The sequence below is a fragment of the Ranitomeya imitator genome, chromosome 1 (genome assembly GCF_032444005.1).
Source record: "Ranitomeya imitator isolate aRanImi1 chromosome 1, aRanImi1.pri, whole genome shotgun sequence".
Lineage (NCBI taxonomy): Eukaryota > Metazoa > Chordata > Amphibia > Anura > Dendrobatidae > Ranitomeya > Ranitomeya imitator.
Genome location: NC_091282.1, coordinates 735431917 through 735454537, shown reverse-complemented (window position 1 = coordinate 735454537; position 22621 = coordinate 735431917). Strand labels below are relative to the sequence as shown.

At 39.1% G+C, this 22621-nt stretch overlaps 1 protein-coding gene across 1 annotated transcript; it reads left to right on the top strand.

The window, feature by feature from the left end:
- Nucleotides 1–3383: 3383 nt before the first annotated feature.
- On the top strand, nt 3384–6570 carry LOC138644787 (homeobox protein six1). The gene is made up of 2 exons (XM_069733600.1): nt 3384–4068; nt 5704–6570. Exons 1-2 carry the CDS (start codon nt 3509–3511, stop codon nt 5996–5998), a joined length of 855 nt encoding a protein of 284 aa, XP_069589701.1. The 5' UTR covers nt 3384–3508; the 3' UTR covers nt 5999–6570.
- The last annotated feature ends 16051 nt before the right edge of the window (nt 6571–22621 follow it).

Genomic DNA, 22621 nt, shown 5'->3' with positions numbered 1-22621 from the left:
CAGCTTGTGAAACATTTTTGCAAGCATATAATTTAAAAGTCAGTGCATGTACTATTTTACCATTGCAATGCACACACACACACCATTAAATAAATATAACATTATATATATATATATATATATATATATATATATATATATATATATATATATATATATACACATGTTACTTGTAATGTATTGGAAGCCTCCAGCATATATATATCAATCTGCATAGAGTGCCTGCATCCCTGCAGTGTGTCGGATGGGTGGGATCTGGGCTCGGCGGTGCCCTCCCGGAGGGGGCAGGAATGTGCCCTCTTGGAGCAGTTGATCGTTATTGACAGGGCAGCTGTGGCACCGGAACGATTGTGAAACCTGCTCCCCGATTCAGCTCAGCTCATACCCAAAAGTCCGGAACAAGTGCGCAGAGGAGACCCCCAGCCCCTGCCTCCCAAAATAGGGATTCTTCCCTGGAATCCTAGAAACTATTCTGCGACTTTATAGGGGGCAGGATATATGCTAATTCCTGGAAGACTTCAGGACAACCTCAGCCGCCATCCGTGCTGTACATAGATGAATATATAGGTGATTTCTGGCATGAAGATATCGAAACGTTGGCTACATTCTATATATCCTCCAGAATGACCAGTCCTACACCGTAATAAGTATTGCACATTTGTCAGTGTTTGTAAATATTGATTTATTAATAACATGAATAAATATTGATTTCTCAACCTGTTAAGTGTCAACAATCTGCCCTAAGAAAAGTAGTTAAATGGCCATTTAGTACTTTCCGACAATGACAGATAAATATCCACTTCTCCCAGCACCTCTGTGTTCTCTTATCAGAGGCCATTGTTCTCCTCTTATTGCCTGCCTTGCTACCAACAATACATTATTACCTTTGTTTACAAAAGCCTAATTGTTTTTAGGGAACTTTTTTTTTTTAATAATTGCTTTCAAGTAAGGTGTGCAAATGAGGATTAACATAATGAGACTGGGAACTCCTTGTGCTTAATGCCTTGGTATCCCAGACCAAAGAGAGAAGAGGAAATACATGGAATTGTGCCGGAATTGTGGTGTTGTTTATTTAGTAGGAGATATTAGATAGGGCACTTATTAGTATAGCTCTAGAGCAAAACATAGCATGAAGCTCTCATAAGCACACTGACAATGGAAACATAAATACAAGATCCATAAATTCTAAAATATACAAGCATTATATATATATATATATATATATATATATATATATATATATATACATACAGCATATGCATACATTAAACAGATATGTTATGTTTATATACTTTAGAGTGTATGGTCATTGTATATCTACAATTCTTACACACACTATGTAGATATGCAAACTCTAGATATAGATATATACACACACATTTTGTACACATATATACTGTTTGCACACACCATATATATACATATATACACACACATATTATGCATTACTGGTAGAGCTATAGACGAATCTATATCTATCTATCTATCTCTATCCCATATCTATCCCATATCTATCTATCTATCTATCTATCTATCTATCTATCTATCTATCTATCTATCTATCTATCTATCTATCTATCTATCTCTATCCCATATCTATCTATCTATCTATCTATCTATCTATCTATCTATCTATCTATCTATCTATCTATCTATCTATCTATCTATCTCTATCCCATATCTATCTATCTATCTATCTATCTATCTATCTATCTATCTATCTATCTATCTATCTATCTATCTCTATCCCATATCTATCTATCTATCTATCTATCTATCTATCTATCTATCTATCTATCTCCTATCTATATCTATCCCATATCTATCTATCTATCTATCTATCTATCTATCTATCTATCTATCTATCTATCTGTTATCTATCTATATCATATCTATCTATCTATCTATCTATCTATCTATCTATCTATCTATCTATCTATCTATCTATCTATCCCATATCTATTATCTATTTATCCCATATATATCTATTTATCTATCCCATATCTATCTATCTATGAAAAAAAGCACAAAAAAATTAAAAAAAAACTGGACTTTATTGCCCAAATGGTGTGGCAACATTTCGGATGTAATATCCTTTCTCAAGCCTCAAGGCAATAAAGTCCACTTTCTTTTCAGTTTTTTGTGCTGTTTTCCTCTTTTACTCTTATTATTGGAAACCATTTGACTACTGGTTGGGAAAGCTTTGCATGACACTTGAGGTAATATCAGATATTGTTCCAACTTTTTTCTATCTATCTATCTATCTATCTATTTCCAAAAGAGCAGGCAGCACTCCATTTTCTTAAAGATAGTATGCAGGATTTTATTTACACCCACATGTCTCTGCAGAGACATGTGGGTGTAAATAAAATCCTGCATACTATCTTTAAGAAAATGGAGTGCTGCCTGCTCTTTTGGAAATAGATGGACTAGAGACAACCGGTGGACGGGTGGTCTAGGGGCTTTGTACCCGAAGATAAGTAAAGGATTTGTGCTGTTCCAATTTTTGTTATCTATCTATCTATCTATCTATCTATCCCATATCTATCTATCTATCTATCTATCTATCTATCTATCTATCTATCTATCTTTTATCTATCTATCTAACTATCTATCCCATATCTATCTATCTATCTATCTATCTATCTATCTATCCCATATCTATCTATCTATCTATCTATCTATCTATCTATCTATCTTTTATCTATCTTTTATCTATCTATCTATCTTTTATCTATCTATCTATCTATCTATCTATCTATCTTTTATCTATCTATCTATCTATCTTTTATCTATCTATCTATCTATCTATCTATCTATCTATCTATCTATCTATCTATCTATCTATCTATCTATCCATATACATTTAGCCCCTATGTTCCCCATGCTGGCTCTGTCCTGTTTAATAATTCATCCCTATTCATCAGCACATGTTTTATTCATAGCAAGCATTAAGGTAATTAAATACCAACTCACCTGAACTGGACAATGACATTTTTTGATTTTTTTGTTTCCCACAGAGCTCTGCTGTTATAATTGATTTGTGCAGAGATGAGTCTTGGGTCCCCTTAGGTGATACTTGAGAAGGGTCTCATGTTGCAAGTCCCTGGCGTGTCTACTCCCCCCCCTTTCTCTCGTCCCACCCAAGGGCAGCAGCATCACCCCTGCCCTCCCCACCCCGTGCTCCATGCTCTGCAGCCTGCCCTCCCCACCCCGTGCTCCCTGCTCTGCAGCCTGCCCTCCCCACCCCGTGCTCCCTGCTCTCCAGCCTGCCCTCCCCACCCTCCAGCCTGTGCTCCCTGCTCTGCAGCCTGCCCCCATATGTGCAGCCAATCAGTGTGTCCAGCAGTGTGGAGCTTTAAGGAGGCTTCTACCAGAAGAGTGACAAAGTAGTGGCAGCTGCACGCAGCATCCCCCGTGTCCTCTGGTGGGCTCCCACTCTTGGATGTACCCTCTGTGTGGAGCTCCTGTCCCCCGGCTTCTGGCGGGGTCTCCAGCACACTGAGCCATGTCTATGCTGCCTTCCTTCGGCTTCACACAGGAGCAAGTAGCCTGCGTGTGCGAGGTTCTGCAGCAGGGGGGGAACCTGGAGAGGTTGGGCAGGTTCCTCTGGTCGCTGCCAGCCTGCGACCACCTCCACAAGAATGAGAGCGTGCTGAAGGCTAAGGCTGTGGTCGCCTTCCACAGGGGCAACTTCCGAGAACTCTACAAGATCCTGGAGAGCCACCAGTTCTCCCCACACAACCACCCCAAGCTGCAGCAGCTGTGGCTGAAGGCGCACTATGTGGAGGCGGAGAAGCTCCGGGGGAGACCTCTGGGGGCCGTGGGCAAATACCGGGTGAGGAGGAAATTCCCTCTGCCCAGAACCATATGGGACGGTGAAGAGACAAGTTATTGCTTTAAGGAGAAGTCTCGAGGGGTCCTCAGGGAATGGTATGCTCATAACCCCTACCCCTCTCCCAGGGAGAAGAGGGAGCTGGCCGAGGCCACCGGACTCACCACCACCCAGGTCAGCAACTGGTTCAAGAACCGGCGGCAGCGGGACCGAGCGGCAGAGGCCAAGGAGAGGTAAGAGCCACCACTCTGGGTAGGAGAGCCCCCACATGCCAACCCCGCATCTGTCCGCTACAGTCCCAGACAAAGAGTCCCCAGCATCTCCTACTGCCACACGTGGTTTGCAGAGGGACACTGACCACTAGTCGGTCCGGCACACAGGAGGTTAATGCAGGTCTGCTGGATGAGGAGAGCAGGGTCCTCCATGTCCCCCCAGCTGTAGTAGGGCGAGGTGGCTGTGGAGGCTGGGGTGTCCTAACTTACCGCTAGTCACACACAGACGATTATTATTATTATTATTATTATTATTACACCTTATCTGTGGATAGAAGGTTCCACATCTGAGTGCAGAAAATACATAGAAGACGGAAAATACAGAGAATACGCAGAATACTGAGAATATACAGAACATAGAGAATATGCAGAATATGGAGAATATAGAGAATACAGAGAATATACAGAATATAGAGAATACAGAGAATATACAGAACATAGAGAATATGCAGAATACAGAGAATATACAGAACATAGAGAATATGCAGAATATGGAGAATATAGAGAATACAGAGAATATACAGAATATAGAGAATATGCAGAATACAGAGAATATAGAGAATACAGAGAATATGCAGAATATAGAGAATATGCAGAATACAGAGAATATAGAGAATACAGAGAATATGCAGAATACAGAGAATCTACAGAGTACAGAGAATGTGCAGAGAATACAAAATACAGAGAATTTAAAGAGTACAGAGAATGTAGAGTACATAGAATATACAGACTACTTAGAATATAGAGTACAGAGAATATAAAAATTACAGAGAATATACAGAAAACAAAGTATACAGAATACAGAGAATATGCAGAATACTATCTATCTCTATCTATCTATCTATCTATCTATGTATTATCTATCTATTATCTATCAATCCATCTATCATTTATCTATATATCTATCTATCTTACTGTCAATCACATGTTTATTAATGTATCTTAATTGATTTGGTCTAAAATATATTCCCATTTAAAATATAACACTTTTTAAGCACAAAATATTTCTAGTAACAGATGGCTGATACATATGAGCGATAGACAGAGAGACAGATAGTAAGTGGCATGTATGTTTTTTCCCGATAGATACATAGATAGATAACAAAATGGAGGCAGCACACCAATACAGCAAGTTATAAAAAAGACTTACTGACCTATAATAACCATACACACATATTAGAGGACTGATCTTGCCTGGGAGGCTTTGCACCCTATCATTATTATTTTTTCGCTGGTGCTGCACCTACATTTTCTAGATAGATAATTGATAGATAGATAGATATGGAATAGATAGATAAAAAAAATAGTAGAAGAGCACAGTTAGGATAGGGTGCAAAGCCTCACAGGTGCATACCAGTCCTTATGAATAAAGATCAAAAAAAGATTGAGGCAGCACACCACATTACAGCTGGAAAAATGCTCTTTAATGGCCCATATGGCAACGTTTCGGTCCTAGATGTGAACCTTTCTCAAGATAGATGTATAGCAGTGGGCAGGCAGATAAGGCTAGTTAATATATAATAATTCGATTTACAGACACATTAATAGTTATTCTTCTACAACTTCTTATATATATTTCTTATTTTCCTTCTCCAGAGAAAACACAGAAAACAACAGCACATCCAGCAACAAACAGAACCAGTTGTCTCCGTTGGACGGAGGCAAATCTCTTATGTCCAGTTCTGAAGAAGAGTTTTCACCCCCCCAGAGTCCGGACCAGAACTCAGTCCTCCTCCTGCAGGGCAGCCTCAGCCACCCGGGGGGCTCTTCCTACACTTTGAGCGCTTTGGGGGCTTCTCAGGGCGGCCACGGCCTGGCCAGTCACCAGCATCAGCTGCAGGACTCGCTTCTCGGACCTCTTACCTCCAGCTTGGTGGACCTAGGATCCTAAACTAGTGATCATCTAGGGACTGTGGTGGAGACACGCGTGGACTGCACAATGACTGTATATAGCGAGACACTTGGTGGTTTCAAAGCTCATCTCATGGTACTTAATGATATGTAAAGAGACTTTTTATATTCCTGTTGATGACAAGACCCCCATGTCCCCCACCTTCACCGAATGCTCTTATAACCCCCTATAGCTCTTCTGCAATTAGCCAAAGCTGAGGACAGAGGCACTAGGACCCCTCCTCCTGCTGCAGAGCTCCCTGCACCTCCTCTCCATAGGATATAACACTACAGGATATTATCATTATAATTAATATTATTATTGTGCTTTATTTATGAAGATCCGTATTTTTTTTTTGTTTTCCTCCAAAACCCAAGAAAATCCTAAATAATGGGAAAAAAAAAAACCCACAGAAAACATCTGTGGGGGCTGAATGCTCTTCACATTGTGCGAGTTCACCAGTTTGGAGGAGGTTACGTTTACAATTTTCTTTTTTTTTTTCACACTTTAGTGGTATAAATCGATTGCAAAGTAGTTTATAATAAAATACAGTATTAGAAAACAAAATTGAATAGCGCCTGATGTCTTTTGTCCAAAATCAGGAGTCACTGCGACATTTGAAAAATGCTGCGCATATTAGGTAAAAAAAAAGTTGTTTTTTTTTTCAGCAAACGTCCTTGTAGACATGACAGCATGCAGATCATGTCTATAAAACAGATATGGAGCACTAACCTCAAATATCCAGGGCCTGATTTATATATATATATATATATATATATATATATATATATATATACATATATATATATATACATATATATATATATATATATATATATATATATATATATATATATATATATATATATATATATATATATATATATATATATATAGTGAATGGTAGTGTAGCAAAGTCTCCTAAATATTCGCACATGTATTTATTTGTTTGTATATTTATTACATTGGAAAAAAATCGAACCCAATAATGCATTTCCTTATAGAGTGATCTGTAACTGACCAAATGAAGAGTAGTGTCCTTATTAGTGGCACAATTTGCGAATATAATTTACAGAAAGGCGCAAACACTAAAACTGTCAATTTACCTGACACATCACCATATATTTCTTGTTGATTGGTATTGGAAAAACGATTGAGTGCAGTAACCATAATGTGGTGGTCGTCTGCTGGGCACAGTAAATGCAATAATTGGGAGACCATGTCAGACATTGCTCCAAATCCAAAATGCTAATTAGCTTAATCAAAATAATTAGGTATATATTTGAGCAGGGTATGACACAGTTATTGCCTTTCTTAAAACTACAAATTTTGCATTTGCATTTATTTTTGTATATAATAATATTAATAAATTATTATTATTATTATTAATAATATTTTACCCTAACTATCTCCAGGTGGCATACATATTTTAGGTTAATGCTGACCCTATTTATTTTTCCTGACTCTTTAGTTATCATCCCACATCCACAGAAAATGAAGCCCGACATTTATATTTAGAATAAATATCGGTGTTAAACCCATTTTCTATTATATCAGTTCAGATGGAGATGGTCGGTATAGAATAATATAATATTAGATAATATTCAAAGATACCTTTCAATAAACAAACCATGATCATAAATACTACAAAGGTGAAATACATGTAGACCAGGTGTATAAATCTGATCGATCGGTGTGTTATATAGTATAGTATATGTCTGAGTATAAATACTGGATATTGTTATGAAAGTTTGTTCCTTTCATGTTTTTCCACATTTTATTTTTCACAAAGTCAGATCATGGTTTACAGTCCAGGTCTCTACCTGCCACATCATATACAGCAGCTCCTCTGCTACACAACTAGGCAGCTCAGTCTCTGCTGCCCGACCCCGGGGTGCAGCTAATGATCCTTTTGTTGGTGTTTTGGGGCCATTAATAGATGTTTATATAAGTGACAGCAGTGTTTGCTCTCCAGCTTGGGGACGTGGAGCGATGCTGCCCGGGAGTGGGGACCATCCTCACACTTACCAAAAAAACAAACACCCCTAAGTGCAAGAACAGGAGGCATGTCAGAGGATGTCTGTTAGTTACCTTAGCCACATTTCAGGGTAGACAGATAGATAGATAGATAGATAGATAGATAGATAGATAGATAGATAGATAGATAGATAGATATGGGATAGATAGATAGATATTAAATAGATAGATAGATGGATAGATAGATAGATCGATAGATAGATATTAGATAGATATGTGATATATAGATAGATATGGGATTGATGAATAGATAGATAGTTATGGGATAGATAATAGATAGATAGATAGATATTAGATAGATGATAGATTGATAGATATGAGATAGATAGATAGAAAGAAAGAAAGATGAATAGATAGATATATATGAGATAGATAGATAGAAAGAAAGATGAATAGATAGATAGATATGGGATAGATAGATAAATAGATACATAGATAGATAATAAATTCGATAAAGGGGAGTTAAACAAAAATTAAATCCCATGATTAAAAGGAATGGGAAAGGATAACATATAAAGTAGATATATAAACAGCAGTATGTTGTAAAATAAATTAGATAGATACATTTATTAACTGTAGAGGGATCGAAACAAAAATGTAATAACATTATTGAAATGAATAGTATAGAATTACATTTAAATATATAAAATAGGTATATAGATAGCAATTCTTACAATTAAATTAGATAGAATGTGTAGATGGATAGATAGATAGATAAATATGGAATAGATAGATATGGGATAGATAGATAGATAGATATGGGATAGATAGATAGATAGATAGATAGATAGATAGATATTAGATAGATAGATAAATATGGAATAGATAGATATGGGATAGATAGATAGATAGATGGATAGATAGATAGATATGGGATAGATAGATAATAGATAGATAGATGTAGAAAATTATGTCAGTATGAAAAAATAAAGGACATGTTATTAGCCCATATGGTAACGTTTCCAGGCTTCAGAATGGTTTAGTTGTGGAACCGAAACGTTGCCATATGGGCTAATAAAAAGTCCTTTATATTTTCATACTGGCTTGAAGTGCTGCTATATCATTTTTGACCAGAGGTTATGTGTCCAAAAACTGCACACCACTAAAGTAATATTTTTGCGAAGTTTCATTTTACCATTTTCTTTAGATAGATAGATAATCGATAGATAAATAGGTGATTAGAAGGCTAGATAGATCGAAGTGGATAATAAGTAGATACAATTTTAATCATTTGAATAGAATAAAACTGAAAGGAGGGAATGGTAACATATTTCGATATATAAAGAGTAGTTTATAAATAATAAAGTATATAGAGATAGCTAGATAGGCAATGCAGCTATAATAGATTACATCGTAAACGTACATACACGTCAGATTAGTCCCATGTGCTCAGTAATAGCAATGTCCCCGCATTTACCAGTGTGCTGCCCCTATATGCCGGCACTGAGCTGTCAGCCATTTGGTGTTACTGCTGTTAAATCTCATTATTTCCAGCAGGTTCTTCTACTGTGCTCTAATTGCCCCGGAGCAGATAAGTGAGGTCCTCCTCCATGATGCCGGTGTACACAGACTGCCGGTGTATCAGAGCTGGGGGTGGATAATTGTTATAGAATTCTTCACATAGTATTAACAACTTAATGATGATTATCGGAGATTTATCGCTTGCTATTTATTATCAAATTACTGTAATTGTTGGGTTTTGCACAAGTTAATCCGATTTTAAACGAAATTTTAGTTAAATTCGCCAGAGGGGAGAGGTGGAGGAGCAAAGGGGGTCACAGATCATCGCACCCGACGAATTATGGCCGACACGACTTCTTCCTCCCCTGATAGTCGCATCTATCCGAGGGATTGCACTGTATATAGGAAGGTAAGGAATCAATATCGTGTATATAATTATAACATGAAATCATGGGAAATCAGCAAAGCATGGTTTTATTTCTATTACATTATACGCACAATTACAGGAAAAGGGCATGTGAATGGTGAAAATGGAAGCTATAGTGTATCATGTGTATTGTCGGGACTTGATTTAGGAAAGGACACAATTATTATTGTGCATTAGGACAGCTGTAATAATCTATCTATCTATCTATCTATCTATCTATCTATCAAATATATGTCTATCTATCTATCTATCCATCCATCCATCCATCCATCCATCTATCTATCTATCTATCTATCTATCTATCTATCCCATATCTATCCATCTATCTATCTATCTATCTATCTATCTATCAAATATATGTCTATCTATCTATCTATCTATCTATCTATCCCATATCTATCTATCTATCCCATATCTATCTATCTATCTATCTATCTATCTATCCCATATCTATCTATCTATCTATCTATCTATCTATCTATCTATCTATCTATCTATCCCATATCTATCTATCTATCCCATATCTATCTATCTATCTATCTATCTATCTATCTATCCCATATCTATCTATCTATCTATCTATCTATCTATCTATCTATCTATCTATCTATCTATCCCATATCTATCTATCTATCCCATATCTATCTATCTATCTATCTATCTATCTATCTATCTATCTATCTATCTATCTATCTATCTATCTATCTATCTACCTATATCTTTCTAAGAATGCAGGCTTACTATCTGTATGCCCTATATGTTATGTAGCTTAGTGTCATCCCATCTGCTATCGCTGTGTATATACTATATCTAGATGTGACTTATTATGTATTTTATAGATATTATGCGCCCTGTTCTGTTACTTTTTACCCTCCTGATAAAGGAAATGGTGACATTCGGCCATAGTGGCCCAGTACATAGACAGATGGCATTACACCGCCATTCCTCACACAACTATCCGTGTACCAAACACTGCGCTGCTCTAGTTTAGGCCAATTGCCTGCAGAATTGTAGACTATATGGCAGGTTTTTGTATAGGAGAGTGTGCATTAACCTCTTACATACCAGGCTACCTTGCTGTATACTAGGAGGGTGCCCCGTTTGCATGCCCAGTAGTTGTACCCTACATTAGGCATTAGTACTGTGCTGCTGTGTGTCACACTGTGGAGCCTTCACCATTCCCATCCTCCTTCCTGGCATTAGGGGGTAACCAGTGTTGCTCCCCTCTGTACAGCAGGGTGGAAGATCTGTAATTATGCTTTCCACAGTCCATTAGAAATGTGCAGTGCAGTGTATGTAATACCTAGCCAATTTTTATTTTTTATGGAGGGAAGGAAGTACTCCAATAATGCCCATGACGGAGTGGAGGGCATATTGGGTTACTGGGAAAAGTCAATTTTATGGGGGTAGAGAGAAATGGGAAAGGAGAGAGGGCTGCTCCTTCTCTTATGGCTACAGACTGCTCGGGCTGAAGATTTACTGTGAACATGTAGTATGGTATGAAAAGGGGATCTTGTCATAACAAAAAATGGGGTCAGTTAGAATAATACATACAACTGATCAGATCATGACAATTCAGATTTAATAGCCGTCTGTATACATCTATCTTGATATTGAGCCAGCAGAATCCCTTTATATGTATATTACGTGTAATTGATCCATCCTGCTCTGTGAGTCAGTTACACAATTGTTATGTTATTATATTTATATATGGAAGATAAACTGGTCCATGGGGAGCAGTAACTAATGTGTGGAGGAAGAGGAAGCTAGCACTCAATGTCCAGCCATGTATAACAGAGGACAGTCCTTGGCTCTTTACACAGCCACCTGAAGGAAATAGAACCAGACTGCAGGCAAGAGAGGACACGATAACACCCAGTGGTCCCTGGACTATTATATAGACTTTGCTGGCCACAGATATTAATCACATGGCAGGAATAATTACTAGTCACTTCGGTATGTGTAAAGAGGGCCTGTCACTGGGTCAGAAATGGCCAGTGTTTTGCATTGTTATTATTCTTGCTGCTCCCCAGAGTCATTTTTTGTAATGACCATACAGCTCCAGAGATATGTGCCTTATATATATATATATATATATATATATATATATATATATATATATATATATATATATATATATATATATATATATATATATATATATATACCAAGGGGACATGGCTCGCAGGATAATAATGCGGAACAGCATAAAGACACCCACCCAGAGAATCCTGTGAACTATGCCCACTTAATAAAAAAAACAAAAAAAATACCACTAGATAAAAAGGCCCAAATCTCTGGAACTGTATAGCAACTAAAAAAGTCAAAACAAAAGAGAACATTGAAGGGAGCAGCAGGAATAAAATAAGAGCAAAAACTGTCCACTTCTGCCCTGGAGACAGACCCGCTTTAATATCTTGTACATTGGGATGAAGCTATGTGTGAGTTCAGGTCTGAGCTCCAGGGAAGAACCGCACTTCACACTCCAAAATACAATCGAATTTAAAGGGGTTTTCCAGAAGTTTAGCATTGATGGCCTATCCCTAAAATAAGTCATCGATGTCCGATCGGTAGGAATATGACACCTGGCACCACGGGCAGATATTCGGTTATACGATGACCGATGTGGTCATAACTCACGACGAGCCAACGGTGTCCGACAAGTGTTTATAGCGGGAGAGAATCGTGAATCAAACATCGTGCATTGTGTTCCCCCAGACAGTAGTTGTGTTCATCATTCAGATCCCATAAGTGATACTATTTATTTTGAATGCATGAATTCATAAAGTATTGAACAAACATTTCAACTGACACGGTAAAAAGAAAATCGAATTGAATCAGGAAATCCATTTTTTCCCCCGATAATCACAAATATGAATTTGTTATTTATTTATTTTACTCACTTATATAGCGCCATTAATTACAGGCATCATGTGCACTGTCCCCATTGGGGCTCACAATCTAGATTCCCTATCAGTATGTCTTTGGAGATGGGCGGGATGCTTCCATACCATATCTCCTCCTCCAGAGTGTGGCTGGAAGGAGTTTTTTTTTGTCTGGCTGTGTTGTGTGGAGGAAAGAAGCCTCCATACCAAAGCTAAGCGAGCTGACCTTCCACACCATCTTTCAATTATAAATTTTTCTCAGTAAGTTTCATTCCTGGCTTTGGCATACAAACACTGATGCAAAATACTGACCATATTCTGACATGTGTATGAAGCCTCAGTGTACATAGGAAGATAACTGTAAATCACACAAATTGGACCAAACCCTAGACTGGACTTCTAACCACAGAATCACCAGGGATAGAAATCTACATATTAATTAGCTCACTTTCTCCTACTCTATGACATGCTGCCCAAACATTGCCAGCTTTTTTATAACCAGGTTCCTTTTGATAATTCATACACTGATTCAATGGCAGACACAGACAGAAAAGGGCCCTACGTGCAGGAACAATATATGGGCCAGTTTCAGTCCAATTGCTTATCATAATGCAAAGTTCCACCTACTTTGGATGTGGTAGTGGCTTGGTTGCACCATTAAAGGGGTTGTCCATTAAAGGGGATGTTCAATCCAAAATGATAAGTCTGCAGTCACTTTGTGTGACTGAAGACTTATGAATCCCACAAGCGCATGCAATGCAGGGATTTGCCGATTTCTGTGCCGGAAGCGGATGGTATTTATGCACTATACATACTTCCGGCCATGGCCTTGCTCCATATACTTGTACAGAGAGGCCGCACCCCAACTGTGCAGTAGGCATAGAAGTGTATGGAGAGAGAGGCCGTGCCCACTGGACAGGCTCTGGCTGACAGTATGCATAATGCATACACCCCCTCCGATCCTGCCTTCTGTGTGACTGCAGACTTATTGATTTGGACAGGACAACCCCTTTAATATGTCCACCCCCTGCACGGACTCTACAGTTCTGATACCCCGGAGGTCTCCGACAACTAGTAAGAGGTTTTCCACATGGAGTAGATGAGCAAGGGGTTGCCTGCCAAAGCCTAGATGTACAGGCCAGGATTTGCCGGTGGGAACAGAGGCGACTGAAAGCAATGACTGCCTGGGGACAGCAGACGCAGAGTAAATTGAAAGTCAGGACCACTTTCTGAGTAGCCTCTAAGCAAAGGCCAGTGAAGGTTGCACTAAGATTTTTTTCTAAAGGTCTGAGAAAAAAATGTATCTGTCATTCACACCTGTGTCTGCTTCCCAGCCCTGTCTGTAAGCAGAGCATTACATTTCATCCTTCCTCTCAGCCCTGCAGGCAGCTCAGTGCATGTCATTCCCACACTGCTGCCCTCACATACACACCTCACTTTCCCAGGCATCGGATATACCACTTACCTACATTTGCTTAACCCTCTCTTACCTGGGGGGAAAAATTTACTCTTGCTGGAGGGGGTCTTAAAATCCTAAATTCCGTAAGGTCTATGGGAGACTGCATATCGGCCCTTACTCTGTTCTGCCACATCATCTATTTCCAGGACGCTTGGTTTCTAGTAAGAACATGGATGACTAATGACTATTGCTACTGGAGGATATAAATAACGATTTTAATAAAGTAATGGAGGCGTTCTAGATTAGAAATAAATTTGATGGCGCTTGGTAAGACGAAAATTGATAGGAGTAGGGAAATACAAATAATTGAAAGAAGGGCGATTTTACGTATTTAAGGGGTTAGGATGTCTCACAAATTAACAGACTCTAAGGCTTTAATCTTTATTATATAAAAAAATAAGAGATAGGGTTAAAATCTGGAAAAGGCTACCCCTCTGTTGTATCACAAACAGTATTTGTAATATAAAACTTCCCTGTTTGGATACCTTAGAGGTATACTTAATATAGTTGATAAGACAGTGGGAAAGAGTGTAAGGGAATCCAAACATTTGCCAAAATTTATAAAAATTTGTTTGATAAATATTTACAACTAAGGGGCACAATAAATAAGGAAGCTGATTGGTTTGGGTTCCACAAAAGCATGCCTTAGGAATTAGAAGAGGAAGAATAATGTGAATTATCACTGAAACATGACGGGAAGTGATCAAGTGTAATGGCGAAAATGAGACATGTAGGTCTAGAGCAGTGTTCCCCAAGTTCGGTCCTCAAGAGCCACCAACGGGTCATGTTTTCAGGATTTCCTTAGTAATGCTCAGGTGAGAACTCCATAATCTAGACAGGCATCAATTCCATCACCTGGGCCATACTAAGGAAATCCTAAAAACAGGACCTGTTGGTGGCTCTTGAGGACCGGAGTTGGGGAACACTGGTCTAGAGAAACATGGAACCAGGAGATTGGAAACATCTCAGTATAAAGTTGATCAGAGACATGAAAGGAGCTGAATCTGTTATCCGAAAGGTCCTGGCGTATGACGTCTCAGTTTTTCCTTATACGTGGACCATAGCGTACACCTAAATTCCTACACAGAACAGTGATTGAAGACTCTGCAAAATGTTATAGATGCGAAGACAGAGATGGAGGAGTGATTCACGTAGAGGTGTCTAAAATTATACAGTGGATATGAGACCTAGCACTTAAAATATGATGAAAACAAAGGGATTCTTTATTTTATGAATGCAATCCAGAATGAGAAAGATGTTTTTGTCCAATAGTCGGACCTTCATCAATGCACAGATTGCCCGGGAGAAACTGCGTTACTGAAAGTTAGTTGCAATAAAATGAGGAATCTGGTGATTCAAAATCCGTGCTGCCAAGTATCTAAAATACAAACATAGACAGATGTAACATTATTGCGTCAATGCGTTTCGAGGTCCACAAACCCCTTCATCAGGATGAAACCATAGTAAGACTTAGGCCGGTGTCACACTTGCAAGTGCAATGAGAGAAACTCGCGCCTCAATACCCGGCACTGCCGCCGGCACTCGGGACTGGAGTGTGCGGATGCATGTATTCTATGCAGCTGAACGCTCCGGTCCAAACTGCCGGGTATTGAGGCGAGTTTCTCGCATTGCAGTTGCAAGTGTGACACCGGCCTTACTGTGGGTTTGTCCTGATGAAGAGACCGGTGGACCTTGAAACGCATTGATGCAACAAACCGCAGCTCTACAAAATCTGTCTATGTTCGTACTTTGGACACTTGGCAGCGAGGATTTTGAATCACCAGATTCCTCATTTTATTGTAACTAACCCTATTGGAGATCCTGCAGCAGCTTTCACATGCTTTATACAGGAGTTGGGACCGTCACGACCCCATCAGGTGAGCGGATTTCATACATTTCTATACCCTTTTGCCCCAAGATAAAACCCTATTTTTGCACTTTTTGACTCTCCAGTCTTTTCATCTTTGTAACTGAAAGCTAGTAGAGCTGTGGGATATCTGCGGCATGTACTATTCTACAGTCCAGGGTCCTACTCGTGCTCCGATCAAGCAGAAGGACCATGCTCTTTATTGATATCTAAAATTATAGAGGTACTGGACAGGAGTTATCCAGTAAATTAGTAAAATGTTGTCATTAAATATAGATATGGATCAGATGATTTGCATCTGGAAATCAGAAGTTCCCCTAACAGTAGGCAAATGGTTAAATGAGATAAAATATAACAGAAAAATAGAAGTTTGGTCCATCAGATCAAAAAATAAGGAGTCTCTAGAGGAAGTGTATAAAAGAAAATGGATAGAAGCTATGCTTCTCTTGCTGTCTCAAAAGAGGATGGCAAAAGGGGACTTTTGTATAATAATGGATTTTTAGGGTGTTATTACCAGGTGGATGGCACTAGATGGAAGCGAATTTGACAAATTAAAATACTACCAAAAATGAAATAAAATAAAATAATTTATTAGAAGAACAGTGTGTTTCATCTGTATCCAGCCTTCCTCAGGCAACACATCTGTCAGTAAGACACCTGAAGAAGGCCGGATACAGTCGAAACGTATTGTGTTTTTAATGCATTATTTAATTTAATTACTTGTGGTACTTTTTTCATTGCTCACATTCACTACCAAGGGAGTGCCATCTACCTAGTAATTCCATCCTAATCAGACACTGCCAGAACACCACTGGAGGATTTTCCAACAGGACACCAGGTCGGCTAGACCTACTGGTTCTAGCATATGTGCTTTTTGAGTCGTACCCTTATATACACAACTTCATCAGGTCAGAAAGTCCCCTATATTTAGTTTTAACAATTTTAATTATACACGCAGGACATATTATCATTAAGCTCATCATAAGAAATAGACTGGAGTGACAAGTGATTGGCATCAAAGTCAAAGCTGTTGCACTTTCAGAGCCCATTACAGTGTTAGAGCCTGAGGCCACCAGCGGATCTGCTGTTCTATGGTGGGCCAGTCTAACAATTCCTCTAAAGCTTTGCAGCCTATAGAATCCTGTAAAAACCTTTAGTAGATTTTTAATAAAGCTTCCAAGAACAATTCAGTCATAAATAGGATTATCTCAGCCACCAAGACATGCACTACTTTCTCAGCCAATTACAGTAATGGTGCCCATATACACAAAGATCTGCAATCCGGTCTTCTTTTAGAGAGTCACTGGAAAAACGTTAGTACCTTTACAAGGGGCTGCCATCTTTTCTACCAAGAAGTTACGGATTTGATCCGGAGACTTTCTTGTCTACTTACCAGAAATGTATTCTTCAACCTATGTTCCGCCTATGCAAAATGTATGATAACTATTATATTGCGGCCAATGTACACATTTTACAAAATTAAACAATTTTTAGTACAGTAATATAGCTCCATCTAGTGTAATGATATCATTGTGCAATAGATACAAAGCCATAATGCATTTTCATCACCCATACAGAGGATCTCTGATATTTTATATGCTGGGGTAAAGTGCCAAATTTCCCTAGTAAAAGCCTGATTTAATGGCAGCCCTGATTGTGATACCAGCATAGACATGGACACATAGTAGCGGGTTGGATATAATAAAATCTATTGCAGATGGACATTCTCCCTCCATATATGCATTTGTTGTTTAGTTATATAATATTGTGGTGAGAAAAAAATATATATTTTCATCAAAATGGCGCCTGCGCAGTAGCACCTACAGCATTCCAATAGATACTACCGTGCAGGCGCTGCTGCCATTTTGTAGAGGAAAAAAAAAATTGCTCCATTTTGATGGAGCCAATTTTTTTTCCTCTAGCCAAGTGGCATTGGCAGCAGCGCTTGCGCAGTAGCATCTATCACGTTGTGATAGATGCTGCTGTGTCGGCACCATTTTGATGGAGCCATATTTTTTTTCCTCTAGCAAAACGTTGCCGATGGCGGCGACTGCGCAGTAGCCTCTATTGGAACATGAATACTGTAGATGCTACTGCGCAGGCGCGGCTGCCGGCGCCATTTTGATGAAATTTTTTTTTCTTCTCCCCGCAATATTATATAACTCAATAATATATACATATATGGAGGGACAGCAGGCTTCTGACTGCTAAAGTAACTCGCGATCCTCTGAGTGTGCAGAGATTGACAACGGCATAAAAATGGTTAACAGCAATAATAAGCGATCAGCTCATGAGCGCCTTCCACACATGCTCACCTCAATGCTGACATGCATGAGGTTACAGGTCAGACAATTTTTTTTGCTTTTACTTTTCCACGTCTCAGTAAATATGTATTTTTTAATTGTTGAGGAAACACAATCAGATCTTCACTTTTTCATTTATCCATAAATAAATATGACAGTTAACCATGGTATACTATAAGTAAATTCACCAATTGTTACCATGTAATCAACAGGATTACTGCAGCCTATCATCAATTACTACATAGAACTCCACCAGAAAAGATGATCATAAGGCAATTTTGAATGTATCAAAACCATAATTTTATTAAAGCACTATATCATTTAAAATCATACTGCCAGAATTAGGGAAATGGAACATCGGACATATCTCACACAATCACCATTGTCGACGCGCAGCTCCAAGTGATAGGCATTCACCTCACACAGTACTGGTGGGAAGCTAATTAGAACCAGAATAGATAAATAAATAATTTTTCTGCAAGTTAACATACAGGTATACTAAGTTTAAAGTCATATGTATCCCATATTAATTAATGCTCTATGTCACCACCATTTATCAGCCTCATTCCACTACCCTTCAGTTCTATATCCACCAACCCAGACCATACTGGGATGAGGTAAGTGAAATGGTACAATTACCTTAAATAGCTGAAATGTGGATTACCGCTATCACCCGGATCCGCACGTCCGCCCCGACGCGCGTTTCGGACTCCTTTCTCAAGGGGCCTATTGTATGCATGTGTCTCAGTCATTTTATAGCTCTGGAATTCAGCGCGGTACGCCACAAAACCGGATGCAGCTTTCTCTCCCCCGGATGTGACGTGCTCTGTTGCCCGGTCAACGGCCACGCCAGCAAGCGTCGGCGTCACAGCGTGGGCGTAGCCGGGGCGGGCCCCAACCACGTCAACAGATGCCTAGAGCCAGCAGGCGCAGCAGCGAGCGGGCATCATGCGCGTCCAGGGGCAAGAGTACAGAGGCAATGCATACATTTTATACGGTGTACATATTACAATGGAACATCAAGATCGCGGTGACCCATATCGCTCAATAAATATTACCGAGCACATATGACATTAACATTACATAAACATATATGGCATAAATTTAAATTCGCATATAACCAGATATACTATCCTAGATCACTGTACATTACAGACATCATCATACAATTTCCATACAATTATACCACTATCTTTTCAGTGATCATTAAGGTTACATGCTGGTTTATAGCTGGAATTCATTTCGTAGTTTTTCAACCATATGTAAATTCATATACTGCCATGACCTATTTCCATCGAGATGATGATAAATACGAAGAGAATATTGTGGTGAGAAAACAATATATATTTTCATCAGAATGACACCTGCACAGTAGCACCTACAGCATTCCAATAGATGCTACCGTGCAGGCGCCGCTGCCATTTTGCTAGAGGAAAAAAAAAAATTTGCTCCATTTTGATGGAGCCAATTGTTTTTCCTCTAGCCAAGTGGCATTGGCAGCAGCGCTTGCGCAGTAGCATCTATCACATTCTGATAGATGCTGCAACGTCGGCGCCACTTTGATGGAGCCAATTTTTTTTCCTCTAGCAAAACATTGCCGATGGCGGCGACTGCGCAGTAGCCTCTATTGGAACATGAATACTGTAGATGCTACTGCGCAGGCGCGGCTGCCGGTGCCATTTTGATGAAAATATTTTTTTTCTTCTCCCCGCAATATTATATAACTAAATAATATATGCATATATGGAGGCTTCCGACTGCTAAAGTAACTCACGATCCTGTGAGTGTGCAGAGATTGACGACAGCATTAAAATGGTTAAAGGGACACTGTCACCTGAATTTGGAGGGAACAATCTTCAGCCATGGAGGCGGGGTTTTTGGGTGTTTGATTCACCCTTTCCTTACCCGCTGGCTGCATGCTGGCTGCAATATTGGATTGAAGTTAATTCTCTGTCCTCCATAGTACACGCCTGCGCACATGCAGAGCCGACAACACCTATGTGATTTCATTATCGTGGTCAGTCACATGACGGAAAGAGTAACATAGTCTTGGGTTTAACTCCTTAAGCCCCAAGGGTGGTTTGCACGTTAATGACCGGGCCAATTTTTCAATTCTGACCACTGTCCATTTATGAGGTTATAACTCTGGAACGCTTCAACGGATCCCGGTGATTCTGACAATGTTTTCTCAAGACATATTGTACTTCATGATAGTGGTAAAATTTCTTTGATATTACCTGCGTTTATTTGTGAAAAAAACAAATTTGGCGAAAATTTAAAAAATTTCGCAATTTTCCAACTTTGAAATTTTATGCCCTTAAATCACAGAGATATGTCACACAAAATACTTAATAAGTAACATTTCAAACATGTCTACTTTACATCAGCACAATTTTGGAAACAATTTTGTTTTGTTAGGGAGTTATAAGGGTTAAAAGTTGACCAGCAATTTCTCATTTTTACAACACCATTTTTTTTTTAGGGACCACATCACATTTGAAGTCATTTTGAGGGGTCTATATGATAGATATATACGATAGAAAATAACCAAGTGTGACACTTTTCTAAAAACTGCACCCCTCAAGGTGCTCCAAACCACATTCAAGAAGTTTATTAACCCTTCTGGTGCTTCACAGGAATTTTTGAAATGTTTAAAAAAAAAAAATGAACATTTAATTTTGTTTCACAAAAAATTTACTTCAGCTCCAATTTGTTTTATTTTACCAAGGGTAACAGGAGAAATTGGACCCCAAAAGCTGTTGTAAAATTTGTCCTAAGTACGCTGATACCCCATATGTGGAAGCAAACCACTGTTTGGGTGCATGGCAGAGCTCGGAAGGGAAGGAGCGCCGTTTGACTTTTCCATGCAAAATTGGCTGGAATTAAGATGGGATGCCATGTTGCATTTGGAGAGCCCCTGATGTGCCTAAACATTGAAACCCCCACAAATGACACCATTTTGGAAAGTAGACCCCTAAGGATATTATCTAGATGTGTTGTGAGAGCTTTGAACCCCAAAGTGTTTCACTACAGCTTATGACGCAGAGCCGTGAAAATAAAAATTATTTTTTCCCCACAAAAATTATTTTTTAGCCCCCAGTTTTGTATTTTCCCAAGGGTAACAGGAGAAATTGGACCCCAAAAGCTGTTGAGCAATTTATACTTAGTACGCTGATACCCCATATGTGGGGGGAACCACCGTTTGGCCGCATGGCAGAGCTTGGAAGGGAAGGAGCGCCATTTGGAATGCAGACTTAGATGGAATGGTCTGCAGGCATCACATTGCGTTTAAAAAGCAAAAAAAGAATATCCAGCTCAACGAGACAGTGAAAAGTAAAAACTTGGTACTTTATTCACTTCATATAGAAGCAGAGGATAAAAACATCAGCACAATAAGGATAAGAACACTATCTATCTACGCGTTTCAGGTGGCAAAGCACCCTTAATCATGATATCTAGATATCATGATTAAGGGTGCTTTGCCACCTGAAACGCGTAGATAGATAGTGTTCTTATCCTTATTGTGCTGATGTTTTTATCCTCTGCTTCTATATGAAGTGAATAAAGTACCAAGTTTTTACTTTTCACTGTCTCGTTGAGCTGGATATTCTTTTTTTGCTTTTTGGATTCCCCACGCCTTGACACAGCGTTTCCGTGCTCCGAGTGGAACTGTTACTATGGTGAGCTGGATTTTCTTTTTCGTTACTATCACATTGCGTTTGCAGAGCCCCTAATGTACATAAACAGTAGAACCCCCACACAAGTGACCCCATATTGGAAACTAGACCCCCCAAGGAACTTATCTAGATGTGTTGTGAGAACTTTGAACCCCCAAGTGTTTCACTACAGTTAATAACGCAGAGCCGTGAAAATAAAAAATCATTTTTTTTTCACAAAAATTATCTTTAACACCCAGTTTTGTATTTTCCCAAGGGTAATAGGAGAAAATGGTCCACAAAAGTTGTCGTCCAATTTGTCCTGAGTAGGCTGATACCCCATATGTTGGGGTAAACCCGTTTTTCCTAGAAAAATGTTTTTTTAGCCCCCCACATTTTTATTTTCCCAAGGGTAACAAGAGAAATTGGACCACAGAAGGTGTTGTCCAATTTGTCCTGAGTACGTTGATACCCCATATGTTGGGGTAAACCCCTGTTTGGGCGCACGGGAGAGCTCGGAAGGGAAGG